This window comes from Carettochelys insculpta, chromosome 3, assembly GCF_033958435.1.
Source record: "Carettochelys insculpta isolate YL-2023 chromosome 3, ASM3395843v1, whole genome shotgun sequence".
NCBI lineage: Eukaryota > Metazoa > Chordata > Testudines > Carettochelyidae > Carettochelys > Carettochelys insculpta.
Genome location: NC_134139.1, coordinates 50,350,700 through 50,369,188, shown reverse-complemented (window position 1 = coordinate 50,369,188; position 18,489 = coordinate 50,350,700). Strand labels below are relative to the sequence as shown.

Below are 18,489 nucleotides of genomic sequence, written 5' to 3'. Positions count from 1 at the left end.
CTGCCTAGTCATGAGGACAGAGCACCATGCACAGTCATAGTCTTCCTTTGCTGGGCCCTACTTATTTCTTTCCACACATGGTGTTGGGGGGGTGGGGGAGAGGATGACGTTGTATGAGCATTTCTGTGGTGCCTTTCATCCCAGGAACTTACAAGTGGACCTGCAAATCTCATCCCCCCACGAAGAGGCAGAAACTTCTGGCATGCAATGAATGCCACAGCTATTTAATAGACCACAGCAAGGCTTTGCAACCAGGTTGATCAGGAAGAAAAGAAGACTTTTGTGTCCAGTTAAAACTTCAAAGGACGTTTAGGCTGGCAGAGTGTGGAAAGCAACCTGAGTTTGAATTTGTCCAGGAAACCACGGCTAAGTTATGACAAGGACTGAGAAGTTGTTAAGTACCCAGAAACCTGACTTTCCATCAGGGCCAAAAGATGGCATCTCGGCACAGAATCCTGCAGCAGTGTGCTACAGCGCTAGTTCAGCACTGATTTTATCCTTTTCTTTCCTTGGGTTTGCCTTGGCAGCTTCGGGTTTTAACTTTATATGGGGTCAAGCTCTGCAGTCTGGAATGCTAAACACACCACCTCTTCCCTGTTTAGCTTTTCCTGTGGTGCTTTACTCATGCCTAAGGTGCAGTTATGACAGATGGCCAATTTGTGGGGCTGCTACAAACTCCTCTGCTGGCACAGAGCAGCTAATGTGATGGGCTCTAGAATTCTGGATTTCTTCCTTTATCTTGAATCTGCAAGGTTATGTAGGCTGCCTTGGGGGCTCCTGGGTCCAGTTGTCATCCTGACTTTCTTTAGTTACTGTGTTTCAAGCTGGGTTTCTTATTTATGGCATTTGTATAGTGCTGGTAAGTCTGTTGTTGTGACAGAGATTTGCAAGAGAGTACATGTGGGAGAAAGGGCCTCGGCCTGAGCAAGTGTATCAAGTAGGCATATACGAACAAGGGCAGGTGCGTGGATGATTGAGGCACGGAGTACCTCTGCATTGCGCGGAAGGGTATGAATGGACAGCTCTGGCTAGCTGCATTCCGACTCACTAAAAATAGCTGGAATGTCGCTGGGGTACCAGCTGCTCAAGCCTGGTTTTCCCCCCATCCCGCTGCTGGTTACCTGCTCACTTGCACTGCCTGGGCTGAGCCCCATGCCGCAGCTCTTTTGAGTGAGAGGGCTAGATTTGGGTTCGTGACAGCTACGGAAGCTGCCATTCACATTGCTTGTGTAAATGTAATACAGCTTGAACTTCTTTAACCTGGCACTCATCTGGCAGCATCTGTAACCCAGCATCATTTTGGTTAGCTGGGCGACCACTTAAAATGGCTGTGGCCAAATTTGCTGTAGTCCCACAAAGTTCATTTCCAGCCACAGTGCTGGCTCTCAGTGTTCTGTGCTGTTGTTTAGTTGTAATTTGCCCCTAAATATTTTCTAAAAGCCCAGTAAGCAGTGGATGTGTTGGTAATACTGCTAGACAATTGTGACCTCCCGTGATCCAGCAAATTCTCTCATTAGGCATTGGTCAGGTCCTGAGGGTGCCGGACGAGAGAGGATCAACCTGTACTTCTGTTACCTATACGGGAGTGACTCCACTCAAGTCAGCCTCCTTGCAGCGGAAGTAACACTCCAGCTGAACAGAGGGACAGGAGTGCTGCGGAGACTGCAAACATACATGCTGTAGCCAATACCCCCTGCCAGGCCAGGAGGTAGCGGCCCTATCCCGTTCAAGGGAAGGCTTCTGCATCTGGCCAGGATGCAGTTTAGGGTGACGCTGCAGGGAAGATGAGCCCTGTGGTGCATGTGTCCCCCAGTGGGGAGGGGTGAGGTGAGCAATCAGTGTGTGTGCCTGTGTACATACGCACGTGAATGTGTGGGAATGAGCGTATGTGTGCTTATGAGCATGGGCAAGTAAGTGTGCATCTCTGTGTGCGTGTGTGCAAGTGGATGTGTGTTGACCAGGTGTGGGTCCAAGCAAGTGTGTGCCCTTCTGTCACCAGTCCAGTTCACCTCTCAACCTGCTCTCCAGCTGCATTAATGATTGCTATGAGGTTGCAGCCATATCCGGCTGCTGCCTGCGCGAGGCTCCCGGCTGCCCAAAGTGCTGCTGCAGTGGAGACATTGCCCTGGAACATCAAACACTGAAGGTTTTCCTTCCAAGGAGCTGCCCCAGGAACCAGGCTGGGGTTGCACAGCAGCAGCTGCCAAGCACGTTTACAGCAAGTTCAACACGGACCAGCCCACACAGAAGTGACTTGGATCTCCTTCATCTCACCTCAGCTTTGCCACAGCACAAATCCCAGTGAGAGGGCTAGGGCCAGAAGGAAAGCTCCCCCAGTGAGGTGAAGGCACTGGGCAGAACCAGAGGTGTCTCTCTTCTCCCATCTGGCAGGCCTCCTTTCTGGGAGGTGGTCAATAGGGCTTAACATCACCCAGGGTTTTGGAGTGAGATGACCACATGCTGTGCCCCCCCCAAATGGTGTCTCAGGCTGAGCAGGCATAGACCTGGTCAATGCAGAATGAGAGCCTGAGCGCCAAAGAAAACGCCAGCCCTTCAGGAAGTGGTGGTGGTAGCAGTTTTGTCAAGTGGGGCTCTTCCCTCCAAAGGGCTACTGAATCATGGCCCTACGGTGTGTGGTGCTGCAGGAGAGGCCGTCCTTTTGGGTCAGACATCACACAGCTCCTGACCACGTGTATTAAAAGCCCTCCCCTGGCTCAATGAAGGTTTCTGCGTGTGTCTGGAACTCAAGTTAGGGCAAAACTGCCGGAAGATGAGCTCTGTGAGTGCGTGCCCTCCTCCCGCCCAGTTAGGAGGGGCAAAGTGAGCAAAGATACAGTGGCAGTTTCTTCAAGGACCCAGGTGTCCTAAATAACTTTCAGTTCGAGTAATTCCATTAATACAAAACGGGAAAAGAGGGTCTAGGAAGAAGTACTGCGGAAAGGAATTTGGGGGTCACAGTGGACCACAATCGTAATACTGTAGCAAAGAAAGCAAACATTATTCTGGAATATGGTAGCAGAAACATTGTAAGCAAGACGTGAGAAGTAATTCTTCCACTCTACTCTGAGCTGATGTGGTCTCAGCTAAAGTATTGCATTCATTTCTGGGCACCACATTTCAGGAAAGATGTGGACAAAATGGAGAAAGTCCAAAGAAGTGCAATAGAAATTACCAAAGGTCTTGAAAATGTGACCTGTGAAGGACTATGGGGAAAAAAATGGGTTTGTTTAGTCTAGAGAAGAAAAGGCTGAGAGGGAACATGTTTTCAAGTACGTAAAAGGCTGTTAGAAAGGAGGAGGGAGAATTTCTTTTTCTCCTTAACCTCTCATGATAGGACAAGAAACAATGGGTGTAAATTGCAGCAAGGGAGGTTTAGGTTGGACTTTCTGAGAAGCTTTCTAATTATCTAGGGGATTCAGCACTGGAATAAATTGCCTAGGGAGTCTAAGGAAACTCCATCATTGGAGATTTTTAAGAGCTTTTTAGGTAAACACTTGTCGGGGATGGTCTAGAATAGATGTTGCTTGGTTCTGCCATGAGCAAAGGGGAAAGGACTAGATGACCTGTTGAGATCCCTTCTATTCTTTTGATTCTGTCTCCCTTGTGGTTTTCGTTGGATACAATATTGACTTCCTGTCCTTGGCTGTTGTGTGGGGCTGTTCTGCACCGTGAGCCAACTTCTTTCTCAGAGGCGGCAGCATGTCAGTGGCAGAGGAAATGGTTCTTACAGTATCGTCTCTACAGTGCCTTTGTCTTACAGAAGTGATGCAACTGTAACATAATTTATTATTCTATCATTATGTCATCAGTGCCCAGACCAAACAGCCAGAATCAGGGAGGGGGCCCTGTTATAGAAGGTGCTGCACAAAGAAATAGTAAACAGGCAGCCTCTGCCCCAAATTCTTTACACCTGAGTGCGACTTGAAACTAGCTGCACGCAACAGACAGGCTGGGTAGAAGGTGGAGCAGCAATGGGCCAGTTAGAAGCAGCATTTGGAGTAGATCAGCTTCCTGGGAACATCCCCTTTCCAGTTTTCTCATCTCCACCACTGCTTTTCTTCTGTGTACTGCTCCTCACATGGGGTTCCCCATAGGGCAGTGTGCAGTTTTTTTCACAAATGGACCTTGGAGGCTAACAGAGTTACTCCAGGGCTCCTTTCTGCCCAAGACATGATGAGTACTGTGGGTGGCTGTGCATAGGTCCTCTGGGCCCCTCTCTCCCTACGTCTTTTTCCTGCTGCCTGGGTCTTTGCTACCTGCCAGAAATTGGCTCATTCAGACACTGTCCCAGATCCCAGCTGTCATTTCAAAATGGAGGGCACTGCCTGCTCTTTGTTCCCTTCCCCTCCTAGCATGGACATACAGCTTCTCTGCCCCCCGCCCCCCATGGGGGCTGCTGTGTTACCCTCCAGCTCCAAGCCCTGCCAGAGCACACACCATATATAACCCACAGCAGGAGGCCATTGAGCAGAGGCTCTTCAATCTGCCTCACCTGTTTCTCGTAGGGCCAGCTGAGGTGTGAGTGGAGGTAGCCCGGCACCACTGGCTGGCTAGAGCTTTCAGCAGATTTGATGGCAGGCACAACCCTGGCATTTTCCATGCTGATGGACCACCATGATTTGGGGTAGAGGGGGCAGCTGCGTATGCAGGGAGGGGTGTGCACACAAGGGTCTCCTTTTAAAATAAATACGGTCCCTTGGGGACACAGAGGTTTAGTGACAAGCTGGGAAAAGAACCTAGAAAAAATGACAAACACACACCTGCCTCCAGTCCCTGCTCTCATCACAAGATGGGAAAATGCTGCAGGGGCTGAAAGGTCTAGCAGTTTATTTTCTATTTTAAGGTGGAACGACCCTATCCACTAGCACTGCTGTTCGGAAAACCTGTGAGGAAAGGCTGTGTCCCCCTGCTGATCCCACATTAAAATCCATCAGGGCAGGGAAGAATGGGATCAAAGGTTGAGGGGCCCCCCATTGTCTATGGCTGCCACATGTTAGATATGAGATAACCATGAGATGTAGTGCTCATGTCTTTGGTACCACCGGATAAAAGAGTGGTCTAAGGTGCAGCCCACAGCTGCCGTTCTCCCAGGCACACGCAGCTCTCACTGATGCGCATAGCCAATTCCCATTGACCTTAGAAACTAGATAAAGTGGACGAGGAGGTTTCTGGCCAGGAATGCAAACCACAGGTTGACACTGTCCCACTAGCAGGGTGTACACTCTCTGGGGGATTGCACAGGATTCTCGCTTGCATGCTTTGCGGCCTCTTAGTGACGCTGTTGGAGACCCACTCATGGCCAAGGGAGAGCTGGTGTTGTGCTCTATGAGTGGATTCATTACTACCTCCTCAGGGACAGAAGAACTTTGTGCTTTCATGGACAGAGCTAAATGTCAGATAGGCTGAAAACAGGCCAGGCTGGGGCTGTTCACAACTCAGTCTGTGCTGTGCTTTCGCCTGTGTTTGAGGAGAGCATTCCTGGGAGTGGTGGGCAGAGCCAGGACTGGCGGGCTTGGCATGGGAGTGGAGCTGGGGTAGGGACTGGAGGTCTTTCTGGATAGTTTATGTAGCTGTAATAGAAAACCCCAGTGAGATGCAAGGGAGAGACTGTGCCTCCCTAAGGTGGATGAACCTCCATCTCTACCCTAGTCCCACCCCTGGCCAGGGACGGATTTGGTTGATCCACAAATCCCAGGCCTGCATTCCACAGGGCCTCCCAGGGACCAGCGTTTCCATCCTGTTGTGCAAGGCAGCATCACGGCAGGGCCTTTAGTCTGCTCCTGCGCGTTCCGTGCTGGCCGTAGGGGGAGGGGTTCGTGGGGGCCATGGTACAAACCAGGTTGTGAGGCCCTGATACGCGATCAATCCTGAGTGTGCTCCAGCCAACCGCTGGCCGTTCTTCGAAGGCAGCGTGGTTGATTGTGGAACAACATTGTCGGTTGCCTGGGACGGGCTCTCTGCTAACTCTTCAGATAAGATCAGTTCCATGGGTTGCCACCCGCCCACTTTACATCTTGGGCTGTCTTGGCAACCTTGTTATTTTATTTCCTGTTTATTAAACCTGGCTCATTCATGTGGAGTTGCTGTGTGTGCATGTGCGTGTGTGTATCTGTGTAGAGGTAGACAGCAGAAAGGAAGAGGCTGGGGGGCGCGGGGATTAGAGAAGACAAAGCTTAGGGAGCCATTAGAGGAAGACGGGGTAAAATGGAAGAGATGAAGCAGACTAAACAAATTAGAGGGAGAAATTTGGGAGTGGTGAGTCATACTAGAGAGAAATTAAAGACTGAATAGGAAGAGGTGAGAGAGACTAAATGAGAGATTTGGGAGCTAGAAGGTAGGGATGGACCCAGGGGCCAGAGCCTGATCCAGACCCCAAGGATTGCGGGGTTTTGGTTCTGGGCCATCGCTGACAGATACGGACTGAAATATCAAGGCTGTTTGTTTTGTGGTGATACTCTGAGTGGCTGGGAATTTGCAGTCCGGGGGTGGTGATTCTTAACTTGACATCCTTTCCTTTTTTTCTCACTGCTGCCTTACTGAACTACTGGCTGGGGCCATGGGTCATCATCACACGGGTTCCCAGGAGCCTTAAAAAAGAGGGAATAACTATACTGTCTGTGCTGTTAGCTGTTGGTGCAGGGCCAGTGACCCACACAGGACCAGATGTGATTCCACCCAGGAGATGGCAGTCATATACATACTCACTAACCTGCTCACTGCTTGCAGCCTGCATGAGCAATAACCTGTTCCTTTTGCTTGTTTCTCTATACAGAGTGTCAGTGGGAGCCGCCCACCCTCTCACTTAGTGTACGACCCATCAACCTTTGCCTTCCGTTCCCTCAGCACCTTGAAGCCCCTGAGCCCTGTAGCTCCCGTTGAAGAACCATCATGTGCCTACTGAAGGAGTTTCTCCAAAGCCTCAGGAACTGTTATACCACTCAACCCCCTCTGGCAGGGATAGAGTGGGATGGGATTTGGGGTGGGGAAGAGAGACGTCTTTGCAGAAGCAATCTCCGTGGCGGTGGAGAAAGAGGTGGATTTGTACCAGTGCCCAGTTTCGCGGCATTTGGAATGAAATGAGCAACTCTGCTTCATAAGATACAGTGGATCCGTGAAGATGGCGTCAGACATGTGGACATGCCAGGTGTATCTAGCCTTGCAGGGCTAGCAGGCTGTCACCGTGCAGCCGGTTGCTAATGTATGCCTACGAGAGCTGAGTAGATTCTCTCCAGGTGCTCTGCCTTTTAATGGTTTGTTGTGGAGCCAGCTGCCTCCCCCAGACTCAGGGGGAAGAGTTCTCAGGGCTGGAGACAGAGGTTGCGTAGGACACCCTACAAAGAGAATGGGGTCCTTCCGCAAGGTTGTTGAACTGATGCTCATTTTAAGCCCTGCTGCAGGTGAGGGGCCCTGGGAATTGGGGGTCCAAAGTGTGAATGTAGAATCTGTAGTTGCCTCCTGATAATTCTGCTGCTGGGGCATTGGTCTGATCTAAAGATGGTCAAAATGGGCAGACAGAGATCACCAGCCATAAGGGAATCCCCACAACTGCTGAGCTTTGCATTGGGAAAAAGAAGGTCTGTACTCAGCCTTCCATGGATACCATGAGGCCTCAACTTTCAGTCCTCATGCTGCAGGGATAGAGTGAAAAACTGAATGGGGCAGGGTGTCCTTGGGGCCTCTCTCCACTGGGGCTGTGTCTACGCAAGAGGCATTGTAGGGTTTGACATGGGGTACCACCCTCCTCTTGGCCCAAGACAGGGTTTAGTTTGGTGGCACCAGCCCTGTTCTAGAAAGTCCAACATGCTCTCTCGGAAATCTGCTGAGCCCTCATCCTGCCAGTGATTTGGCAGTGGGGCTGTCATACATCCTGAGCTCACTTGTGTCTGGACCTACCAGCAGAACCAATTATTTCAACACAGGCATGGTGGCTGGTGCCTGTTGGAAGGAACTCTGGTTGAAAACCACGGTACGTTCCCTAGGGAGGCATGGCATGGGTGTAGGAACCATTCAAGGCCTCCTCACCAGTGAGGCTGGAACCAGTTTTGAGGTCTCACTGGACAGCTCTGTGGTTTGTGCTACTAAAGGGGCAGAAAACATAGGGCTGTCCTTGGTTCACTTGGCTGAGCCAGGGAGTCTTCATGTTCCACACACTCAGATCCTGAATCCCTGTCTTGTGCACAAGTCCTCGTTCCCTCCCCACCAGCCTCACGCAAGCATCCTGAGCTTTGGGCTGGTGCAAGAGGGAGTAAGCCTCATCCTTTCCAGGGCTGCAGTAACTTGCCGTCTTCTCTGGAGCACAAGGGGGGGCTAACTGGACCCTCAGCAGAGAGGCCAGTTGGGCCACGGAGACTGAACTCTTCTTTCTTTGCAGGTCTGAGTTGGGGCACATGGGCAGGAGAGGACAGTGGGGGACTCGTGTCTGATGCTGCCCTTGCTGTGAGCAGGTTTCAGGGCTATGGCTGATGCCCCTTTCACCAGCATTAAATCAGGGCCTTGGCTAGATTTATGCTCTGGGTGCTTGTGTTGGGAGTGACACCTCTCATGGCTACTGGCCGGGCACACTCATTTCAAAGCAGTTGTCACTCCTAGTTGAGCTTCCTCCCTTCTGGGGGTGGGCTCTGTTTATATCTTCTTCTGATGATGCCTATGGTCTTTAATAACTGCTGCCGATCAAGTGTGAGCAGTGCATGGTGAGAGCTGACATCTTCTGGGGTCGCACCTCCTTATTAAAGATGAGGGCAGCTGTATCTTGGCTCCCTTTCTGCATATTAGGTGTGGGCCTCAGCTGGGCACAGTGTGGGGGCCCCCAGCCCTAAGGCGCCTTATGGATTGCTCAGCAAAGGGATGTGTTTTTATTGGTCTGAGGAGGGGCCCTGGACTGCAGTCCCTGTATGATAGTCTACAAAGTGGGAATGGAGAACAGAGAGTTCCTGTCTGTATCGTTGCCTTTCTTTAGTACTTTTGTAACGTTTCTCTCTCTTTTCTTTTTCAATCAAAAGAAGAATAAAGTTAAACTTTAACAGCTAATGTGTCCCCTCCTGTTGGTGTTTCAGGCTTTGGTATGTTTACAAAGGGAGAAAGATATAAGCGCTGAGGCTGTATTGCCATCTCCAAACCTTACTCAGTCATGAGTCACCCTCCCCGCCCGCCCCCATGAAAACTAATCAAGAGATTGGCTTAAAAACTGAATAACTATGTGGGGGATTTTTGATTTCTGAGACAGTAGGGTGCATTTGGGTTATGTCTGTTAAGCTTTTCTCAAAGTCATCTGGGGAGGGAAGCTTAAATTCATCTTCAATCCATTGTTTCTCGTGGTTGGGGACTTTGTTAAACATCAAATATTGCAATTCTTGATGTGATGTCAAGCACATACAGTAACAGTCACCCAATAAATAACTTGCAGGTATACAGCTTCTTTCAGTCCTGAGGATTCCCAAGGACCTTGCGCAAGCTGTACCCAGGATTCATGTCACCTACTGTAGACACGATGGTGGAAGGTTGATGGGTAAGCAGAGCACATCTGAGCATGAACTGGTTCAACATGGCTTCTTTTTGGCTTCTCCTGATTCCTGGGTTCTCACAGCTTCAGAGTGAGCCCTTCCCCTGCAGCGTATAGCTGTGGGAGTTGCTTGCGGTTGACTAGCAGGGCAGCACCTGTAACTTCTGAGCCCTCACCCCTGTTCCTGATGTCTCTAGCTGGAGACATGCAGGTGTTTCCCGCTCAGCACAGAGAACACTGTTGAACTTTGCCTGGGAAACAACAGATGTTGTGCCACAGTCATGATGCAGATTGTGTCACACTCTGCTGCTTTCTCATCCTGAGGGAGGCAGATGGGGAGAGGGGATCCAGGGTCCCCACTGCCCTTCGTGGTGCCACTCCTGAATTTCACTGACACAAGAAGAGAAAGAGGACCAGGGCATTGCAAACTGGGCTGTTATATGGACCATTTGACTAGCAATCGTATTAACTTTTAATTGGCTGCATTGCCAGGGCAAGGCCCTTGAGATAAATATTGAACCTTTTGGATTCTTATCCAAGTCACCAAGCTGCTTGAGTTTCATCCATCCCAACAGAAATCTATTTACTATCCAGCTGATGAGCCAAAGTTCCCCCTTCCCCCAATATGCTGAGCCATGGACCCAAACTACCCAATGCAGTGGTTCGGTATGACTGGGTGGGTCATGCTCTAGGAATGTCCTTGTCCTCATCAACATACTGAAGTGGGGCACTTAAAAGCCTGTTCTAAAGGCCAACTGTTGTTCTGGTGCATCACGCGCTTTAGCGTCCACCATTAAGCAACTAGTGAAATGCAAACATACCATCCCAAGGGCTGTCACCTCCCTCCTTGTGGTTATCCATTGGCTATATTTGCCTAGTTTCCTGTGACGTAATATTGAGTTGAAGAGTGGGCTTAGTGTTGTAGCACGTGGATTGGGATTCCAGCTGCGTGTCCAGTACACCATGTCTCGCAAGCAAGACCTATCGGTGCTCCTGTAGCTAAACCTTGAATGGGCTAACCCTGGTGGGTCCCAGCAACCACACAGACACATGACTGAGGGAAGGGCATTTTACTAGAGCTGGCAGGAAGGGAAAGGTTGCAGCTTAAACAGAAACATTTCAAAGTGAGCAACTGCATGTCCAGTTTGGGTCCCTGGGGCAGCCCCATTGAGTCAGGGCTCTTCAGGCCTGAAGCCTGGGTTGCCTTCTCCAGGCCACTTTTTATTCAACCAAATAGGAGCTTGCAGGTTTCCAGGTCAGGTTCAGCATCGTTCTGAATCTCCTCTGCCTTGGCTTACTGCTCAGCTGCTACTGCTCCCTCACAAGCTTTAAGACCATAAGCCCAGCCATAGGGGTCAGACCAAAGGGCCAGCTAGCCCAGGATCTTGTCTCCCAATAATGGGCAATGCCAGGTCTTCAGAGGGAATGAACAGAACAGGAAATCATCAAGTTACCCATGCCCAGCATTTGGCAAAATGGAGGCTAGAGATACCCTGCTTCCCCAACCCGGCTCATAGCCATTGATGGAGTTATCCTCCATGGTTTTAGCTCGTTATGTTTGGAATCTTGTTTAAGTCTTGGCCTTCACAGCATCTTCTGGCAAGGAGTTCCACAGATCGACCACACTGCATGAAGAACTACTTTCTATAATTCCTTTTAAGCCTGCTGCCTATTAATTGCATTTGGTAACCCTCCTGCCCCACAGTTTTTGTGTTGTGAGGTGTAAATAATACGTCTTTATTCACTTTCTCTGCACCAGTCATGATTTTATAGACCTCTGTTATATCCTGCATTAGTCGTCTCTTTCCCAAGCTCAAAAGTCCCCATCTTATTATTCTCTCCTCCTATGGCAGCTGATTCATTTTTGTTGCCCTTTTCCAAAGCCAAGGTATCTTTTTGGGGGTGGGGCAACCACAGCTGCGCATGGTGTTTAGATGGGTGTACCATGGATTTGTATATACAGGACTATCATATTTCTCCTTAGAAGCCTGGGGAAGGGGAGACGGGCAACATAGTTCCTTCGCCATGAGACAGGGACTCTACAGTGGGGAGGGAGCTGATGGGTGTTGAGGTCCTCTGCTCTGCAGCGCCATCACAGGATGATGATAGATACTGGGAGAGGGGGCAGTGATGTGTGCTTAGGGTATGCCAGGTGTTCAACACAAGTGTAGTTGAGGAGGGTGCAGTTGTAGATGAAGGTGATGAGGGTAGGACACGCATACATGAAGAGGGTCTGTTTGTAGAAGCAGGGGAGACAGCTGCATTTCTGGAATAGGAACCTACTGATGTTCAGCAATTTGCGCTGCAGCCTGGCAGACTTTATGGCACCCCTTGCACAGCTTGTCATGCCAATAAACTCTTCATGCTGGACTGACCGAAAAGTCCTGAATTTTGAGAGCCTTGTTCTGCATTTTTGCAGTCAGTGGGTATTTTTGACACTTACACGAACAGACACGTGATCTGGGCCTCAAGTGGACAACTGTAATTAAAAACAAGTCTGCTCCATCACAAATTGTCATTTGACAGACGTAGTTTTAATTCTGGTTCATAAGACATCACAGTCTGTTAACAGATGTTTTCTGTGGGATGTCCCTTGGAGCCAGGAGCCATATTCCCACACACTTAGATGGGAGTAGAACCAGGCCTCTCTTTTGCAAACAGTCTTAGCGTATCAAGCCCTCACCAGTGACTCTGCCCTTGGATCTTTGCTGAGAAATGGCAAGAAACCACCTTGCTTTATGTGTGATTTCCAGGGTATAGTGTGACAGGTGAGCAAGGATCTATTGTCTGGGATTTGCGCCAAGCACAGGCAGGTTTCCCTCAATAACTCACTGGCTCATGTTGCAATGGGCGAGTGGAATCATTAAGGGAGAGGGAGGAAAGGTTCAAAGGCCAATGGACCTGGGAAAGAAAAATTAGTATTTGTGACGAAATGCATTTAAAAACACAAGCATCTTGGCAAACAGTCAGCTTTGAATTGTCTACGTCAAGGAACAAGCCACGAGGTAAGGAAAGAAAAGACGTTGAGATTTCAGTAGCTAGCAAATGGCGTAGCTGACTGTGCTTGACCACATGTTTTCAGTTAGCCCGGGACAGGATATGCAGATATCTCCGGACATACAAGGAGCCCAACAATCTGTTTTCCTTTTTGTGGCTGCAACACTCCAGGGCCCACTATAATAATAGCTCTGTCTGTTAGCAGGTTGGCCAGCTTGGTATCGATTGCTGAACCAATATGACACATTCACAACCCACTAGCTCCAAGGTCAAATGAGTGGAAGAACTGAAACTGCTGTGGCTACTGAGTGCTGAGCCGAGAAATGCGGAAAGGGATGTACTTTAAAAAAGTCAGATGCAAAGCGTAACCACTGCTGGTGGCATTTGTCAGCTGCAATGGAAGGAAATTTGTCTTCTGCAGAATGGCCCTCTGGGACTTTCACTGTAATCACTAAGCCACGTGCCACAGCCACTGTGAATGGGCAGAGTACCTGGTGGCAGTAGTAGGTTGTCATCCTCTATCTGTGGGGCTGGAACAGGTGTCAGAGTGGGCTGTGCACCTCCTCTTACTTGGCTGTGCCACTCACCTACCCTGGGGCTGGAAGGAGGGCAGTGGCTCTGAGAGTTGGGGACCTGGCTATGGGGGAGGCAGCTGATGCTGGGGGCCACAGCTGAAGACAGGTGTGGAACCCTGGACCTGGGTTTGCAGTGGAGCTCCCAGGTTGGGCCCCTATGCAAAACCTGTGTGTGCTGGGGCAGCCCTAGTTCCCACACCTATGTCCTCTATGTGGGGACGACAGGGAGAGGGGACACATTGCCAGTGGATTTCAGAGGAATTTGCTAACAGCAAAGGAATCATTAGACCCAGGAATACTGGGTTCCATTCTAGGTGCTGTGGGACGTTCTCTAATGGCCACACCCCTCCGTCCCTCAGCCCCTCAAGGGTACCCTCTTCTACTACGTGCCCTCCATCCAGCCCCAAGCCTGTATCTGAGATCCCTCACTCCAGTCTCCCCACCCACCCTCAGCTGCTTTTCCCAGATGCCTTGCACAGACAGTTCCTGTTTCCCCCTACGATTTCCCTGTCCGAGCCCCATCCCCCTCCCCAGGCTCCTTGCCTAGCCGGTCCCAGTCTCCCACACAGAGCACTGATCCAATCTGAGCGTCCCACACACTCCCAGCCAGCGCCTCTCCCTGGGCCCCCTTGCCCCACCCTCTTCCAGAAGCGAGCCTTGACATGGGCAAACCAATGTCGTTTCCCTGAACCCTATTTTTGAAATGACTGAGCCATTTTTGCTGAAATTTTCCAAAAGAACATTCTGCCTTGGCAGGCCCAAGGTATGGAATATTTCAGCCTGAATGGTTATGGTTCGGCAAAGTCATAAGGAAGCCTCTTATGTTGAGAAGCATTGGGCACTGCTTGCGCCAGGCAGTGCTGCCACTCCACTGGGAACACAGCCAAGCCCTGGGTCTTTACATCACCTGGGGAAGCCAACCTGGCTTTCTCCAGCCTGCGAGCAGGTTGTTGGGCTCTCTTCTGGAAAGGTGCTTTGCCCTTGTCTAGTTTTGCACTGACCCTCAGCAGTAAGCCCACCCTGATCTTTGGGCATTGTTTTCTTCCCCATATTCAGAGCCAGGAAATAATCAGGGCAATTATGTTATAGTCGTGTCAACTCAGGTGAAAAATAGTTAGAACAATCACTACCCAATCAAAGTGCGGCTGTTTCTCCTGGTCTTGCTAACATGTCCCAAACATTTTGTTCTTGTGCTTTAAACTGCAATAATAATTCAATCTGTGTGCAACACCCGTCTCAGCGTAACTCCCCAGCACCACATGCTTGCCAGCCCCTACCCACTCACCTCGGCTTCCTCTGAGAGGCTGTTATTTTGAGTCATGGCCTCAGCTCCGCTCCTATCTCAGGGAGCATGCCTGTTAAGCCTGCGATTTACCTAATTTACTTGGTTAAAACTGAGCTGGCTATGTGGCCATCTTTCTGCTGTACATGGCTCTCTCTACTCCACCCCCATCACATGCAGGAAAGTGGGGACAATTTTACTTCACTTATTAAATAGTCCTTGTTGCTCTGGCTACAAAGGGTGTTTCTGTGATGCTCCTCCTGAAGCACCAGGACTGGTAACGAGGAATGCAGCAGGCACATGTCCTGTCGGCATCATAAAGATGCGCCTACCAAGCAGAGTGTCAAGTAATGGTGCTGCGTCTCCACCAGTTGGTTTCAACATTGGTCACTAAACAGGCTGTTGGATAGTGATAGCTTTAAGTCTGTCTCCTGACCTAAGCCTGGATTGGCCCCAGGGTTATACAGGAGACAAGCTCTCTATTCCCATGAATAAGCCCTCAGGATAGCCAGGCCTGTTAACGTTGTTTGACGGGGCATGCCAGAACAGCTGAACTAGCTTCTTGCACTTGAGGAATTGTGGAAGTCCCTCTGTCTTTGGGTCTGATGCTCACCTGAGACAAGCGGTAACCAGCCATGTTAGAAACTCAGTTGTGGCTTCAGTGTAGCCCCTGCAATCCAAGAACAATGAAGGACTTCAGAGCTTGTCATGCCTTGAGCCTTACGGCATCGTAGAAGGCAAAGCCATGCTGTTCCTATTTTACTAATGGGGTCACTGAGGCACAGAGAACTTAAAGAATCTCCCTGGATCACACAAGGAGAGTGTGACAGAGACAGGGTTGGAAGCCAGAACTGTCGAGTCTTTTCAGGAGTGAGTGCAAACACACAGGATTATGACAGACTCGATGGGCTTCATTACATGGGTCCACCAGCTGTTCCTCCCTACTCAAGAGGAGGAGGAAGAAGGTTTTCACAGTGTTGTCAGGTAGAAGTAGCCAAAGACTAGCTTTTCTGTCATTCTACTTGGCCTGGTAGAAAATCTGTACGCTACCAGCATTTTTGGGCACGCTGCTATGCACTGGGCCCAGCATTTGGGCCTAACCACACTGCCCCTATTTCTGCCCTCAGTTGGATGTGGTGTACTCTGAATGTCTCCATGGGCAGAACTTAGGGCTCAGGGCCTGCTCTAATGCCTGTTTAAGTAAATGGAAAAATACACACTGACCTCCGTGCGTGTTGAAGCAGGGCCACCACAATAAAACCCATTGTGGCACCACATGCTCCCATCTATGATGACAAATACTGTATTAACTAGATCATTATAAAACAATTAACAAAAAAGCTCAGTCATTTGTGGCCCGTGTAATATTATTCAAACATATCCACCCACTCTATTTCAAAGCAGTCATTAAACAAGAGAGGGGAAAGACCAAGGAGCCAGGTCAATGGTAATTCAATAGTACAATTACTTGAGATCTCTGAGAAAAATCCAATACAAACAGAAGAAGAAAAGGAGTTCAGAGCCTGCACGATTTGATGGGAGAGCATCTTCGTCCCTTACAAATCCAAGAATAAAAGGTGAAAGTGCAGCATATACGTCTGATACATTCTTTACAATGAGAAAAACATCTAATTATTCATAAGAGTGGAGGAACTAGAAGCCAGATGACTTCCTTGTTTCCTGGGGGGAAAATAAAATGAGAGTCTTACTAGTTCACATAAACCAGTAGTTTTATATGTGTGTCTTCGAATGAAGCTACAGGGAAAATCAAAGAATGAAACACCAAAAATAAGGTGGCAAAAACTCCAGGGTAAGGCTGACGAGGACTTTGGGGATTTGGTTACAGAGAAGAAGCGGTTGGTACCAAAGAACTTTAGGAAATTGTTTGTAGTGGTTGGTACCACATGGAAGGAGTAATTAATTTTGATATTTGTTGGCAATAAATACATTGCAGAGAGCTAAACATGCTGTGGGTGCCTCAAAAAGGAATACTTTTCTTAAAGAAAAAAATCTTGGTGGTGGAGTGAAGAACAAAAAGCAATAAAAGTAAGGGAAAAGAAGTTTAAATTCTGGCAGGAGAGTAGGAGCAAATGAGATCTGGAGGAATACAACAATATAAAGAGATTTGCCAGAAATGTTACTGTGAAAATGAAAGCAATAGTTTTGGGGGAACTTTAAGTAAGAGTGTGAAAAGAAGCACATGGGTTAGTGAAAACACAGGGCAGAAGTAACAACGCTATAAAGGAAGTGAGATTCATCAACTATGATATGGTACTGACCAATATTACGCAATAAAGTAGTAATGAAGAAGGTATTACAAACAGTTTTCCGGTGCAAAATACTTAAGGGCACAATGTGACTTCAAAATAATGAACTTTGGTGGAGTGGTGCCTACCGCACCTGATAAAATGGCAAATACTGTGAAAGCAAAGGAAAATAATAAGGCTCTAGACCCTCACAGAATTCAATACTGAAGCATGAAAAAAGCTTGGACCAGACACCATCCCTCTCCTAGCATTCCAGTTCAAGTCAATTGTGAGCAGGTAAAAGATCCCTGGTACATGGAGGTGAAGTATGTTGGTGCTGATACACAGGGGAAAAATGCTGCTGGCAACTGCACAAATTGTAGTGGTCGAGAGGTGATGAGTCATACAATTAAACTATGAGAGCAAGGATCATTGATAAAGAGCCTAAGAACTGGAGGAGAGGATAGTTCAGAACCAGAAGGCTTTGTGCCAGGAAGGTTGATGATAGGCACTGCTTGTGCACTGAGGCATGTAGTGGAAAAATTTATGAAAAAAAAAAAAAATACCCCCGTGGTGCTCAAGCTCATTGATTTGGCAGCTGGAGCGCCCTGAACCAAGACCTGGACTTCAGTGGCTCACTCTTTGGGAATGCTCTTTGATCTACTGCTCTTTCCAATGGGACTAGGTCAGTGTCAATGAGGGAATTCTTTGAGCTATGTCGACACAAGAGAGTTTTGTTGTCACAGACCCGGTTTTGTTCACACTAAAAATGCGTGCTAGCGACAGAACTTGACATTTTTGTCGACAGCCTTCCACCTCCCCTCCCTCCCATGAGGCAAAATGCCTTTTTTGACAGAATCTGTCCAAAAAATGTCATGTGGATGCTCCAGGTGGGGCCCTCCCTTGACAGGCAGGGCTAGCAGGTCACTGGGCAGCCCTGGCTGCTGTGCTTCCGGTTGGCTGTTCTGCTGAGAGAGACAGAGTGGATTGACAGAGTGAGCTGCTTTCGTATGTAACCACAATCAGTTGAGACAAGTCTTGTCAGAAGATATATTCCAACAGTAACTTCTGTTGACCGATCACTGCAGTGTAGACGTAGCCTTAGTGTGCAGCAGTAGGGGCCACAAGGATTGTGTTACTGGGGTGCAAATTCATGCTCTGCAGCTTGACACCCCCATCTTGTCACACACGACCTCTCCAGCGAGATAAACACTCTCAGAACATCCCACGTAGCCCACAGGCAGCTGAGGAACTCAAATGTTCCTGCCATGTAAAAGGCATTTACAGGAAGTGATTCAGTACTGGCCACAAGCTGGACATGACTGGCCAAAACTGAGAGATCCAAGCTTCTCGTTATACGGAATTTCTTCCGGTGGCTGATTTGGAATTTATGACTGTGGCAGCAATGGAATAGGGTGGGTAAAGTGTCTGCTCGGTCCAGGAAGCTTTAGATAGCTCTGGCAGCATAACTAACCATGCAAATTACTTCCAGATCACTAGCAGGATACGCAGCTGGAGTTATGTTAAATGGCAAATGTATTTGCAGGTCATGGGAAGCCTAGCTCCTTGTGCTTTTGGCCATATGTTTTTTGGCTTAGAGCAACAGTGTTTAGTATATTAATAATCACATACTTGACACTTACTCACTGGGGACATGGGCCCTGCAAGGATCTCAGAGCACATGGCAAAAGGAGACCATATTGCCATATAACTCGTGGAGGAGCTGAGACAAAAGTGGTGTAAATGACTTGACCAAGATCACACAGTGGGTTGGAAATCAAGCTTGGGCATCTCACACAGCTGGTTTTTTGCTGTACATGGGCCTGTTAGACTAGGAGAGATTTCTAGCACTAGTGTGGCAAAACTACATTCCTTTTCTCCTCCCCGCCT

General features: G+C 48.9%; 1 protein-coding gene across 4 annotated transcripts in view; it reads left to right on the top strand.

The window, feature by feature from the left end:
- The window catches only part of LOC142010272 (uncharacterized), an 80,182-nt gene extending 71,112 nt beyond the window's left edge, over positions 1-9,070 (top strand). For 2 of the 4 annotated variants that reach the window (XR_012644751.1, XR_012644750.1), the window contains exon 6: positions 6,773-6,911. Coding sequence is in view for 2 of the 4 variants with exons in the window: in XM_074988572.1 (XP_074844673.1) it covers positions 6,773-6,901 (129 nt within the window). In the remaining 2 variants the exon portion in view is untranslated. Of the gene's footprint in view, positions 1-6,772 lie in introns of all 4 variants that reach the window. The other 2 variants (XM_074988572.1, XM_074988571.1) reach the window with 1 other exon arrangement.
- The last annotated feature ends 9,419 nt before the right edge of the window (positions 9,071-18,489 follow it).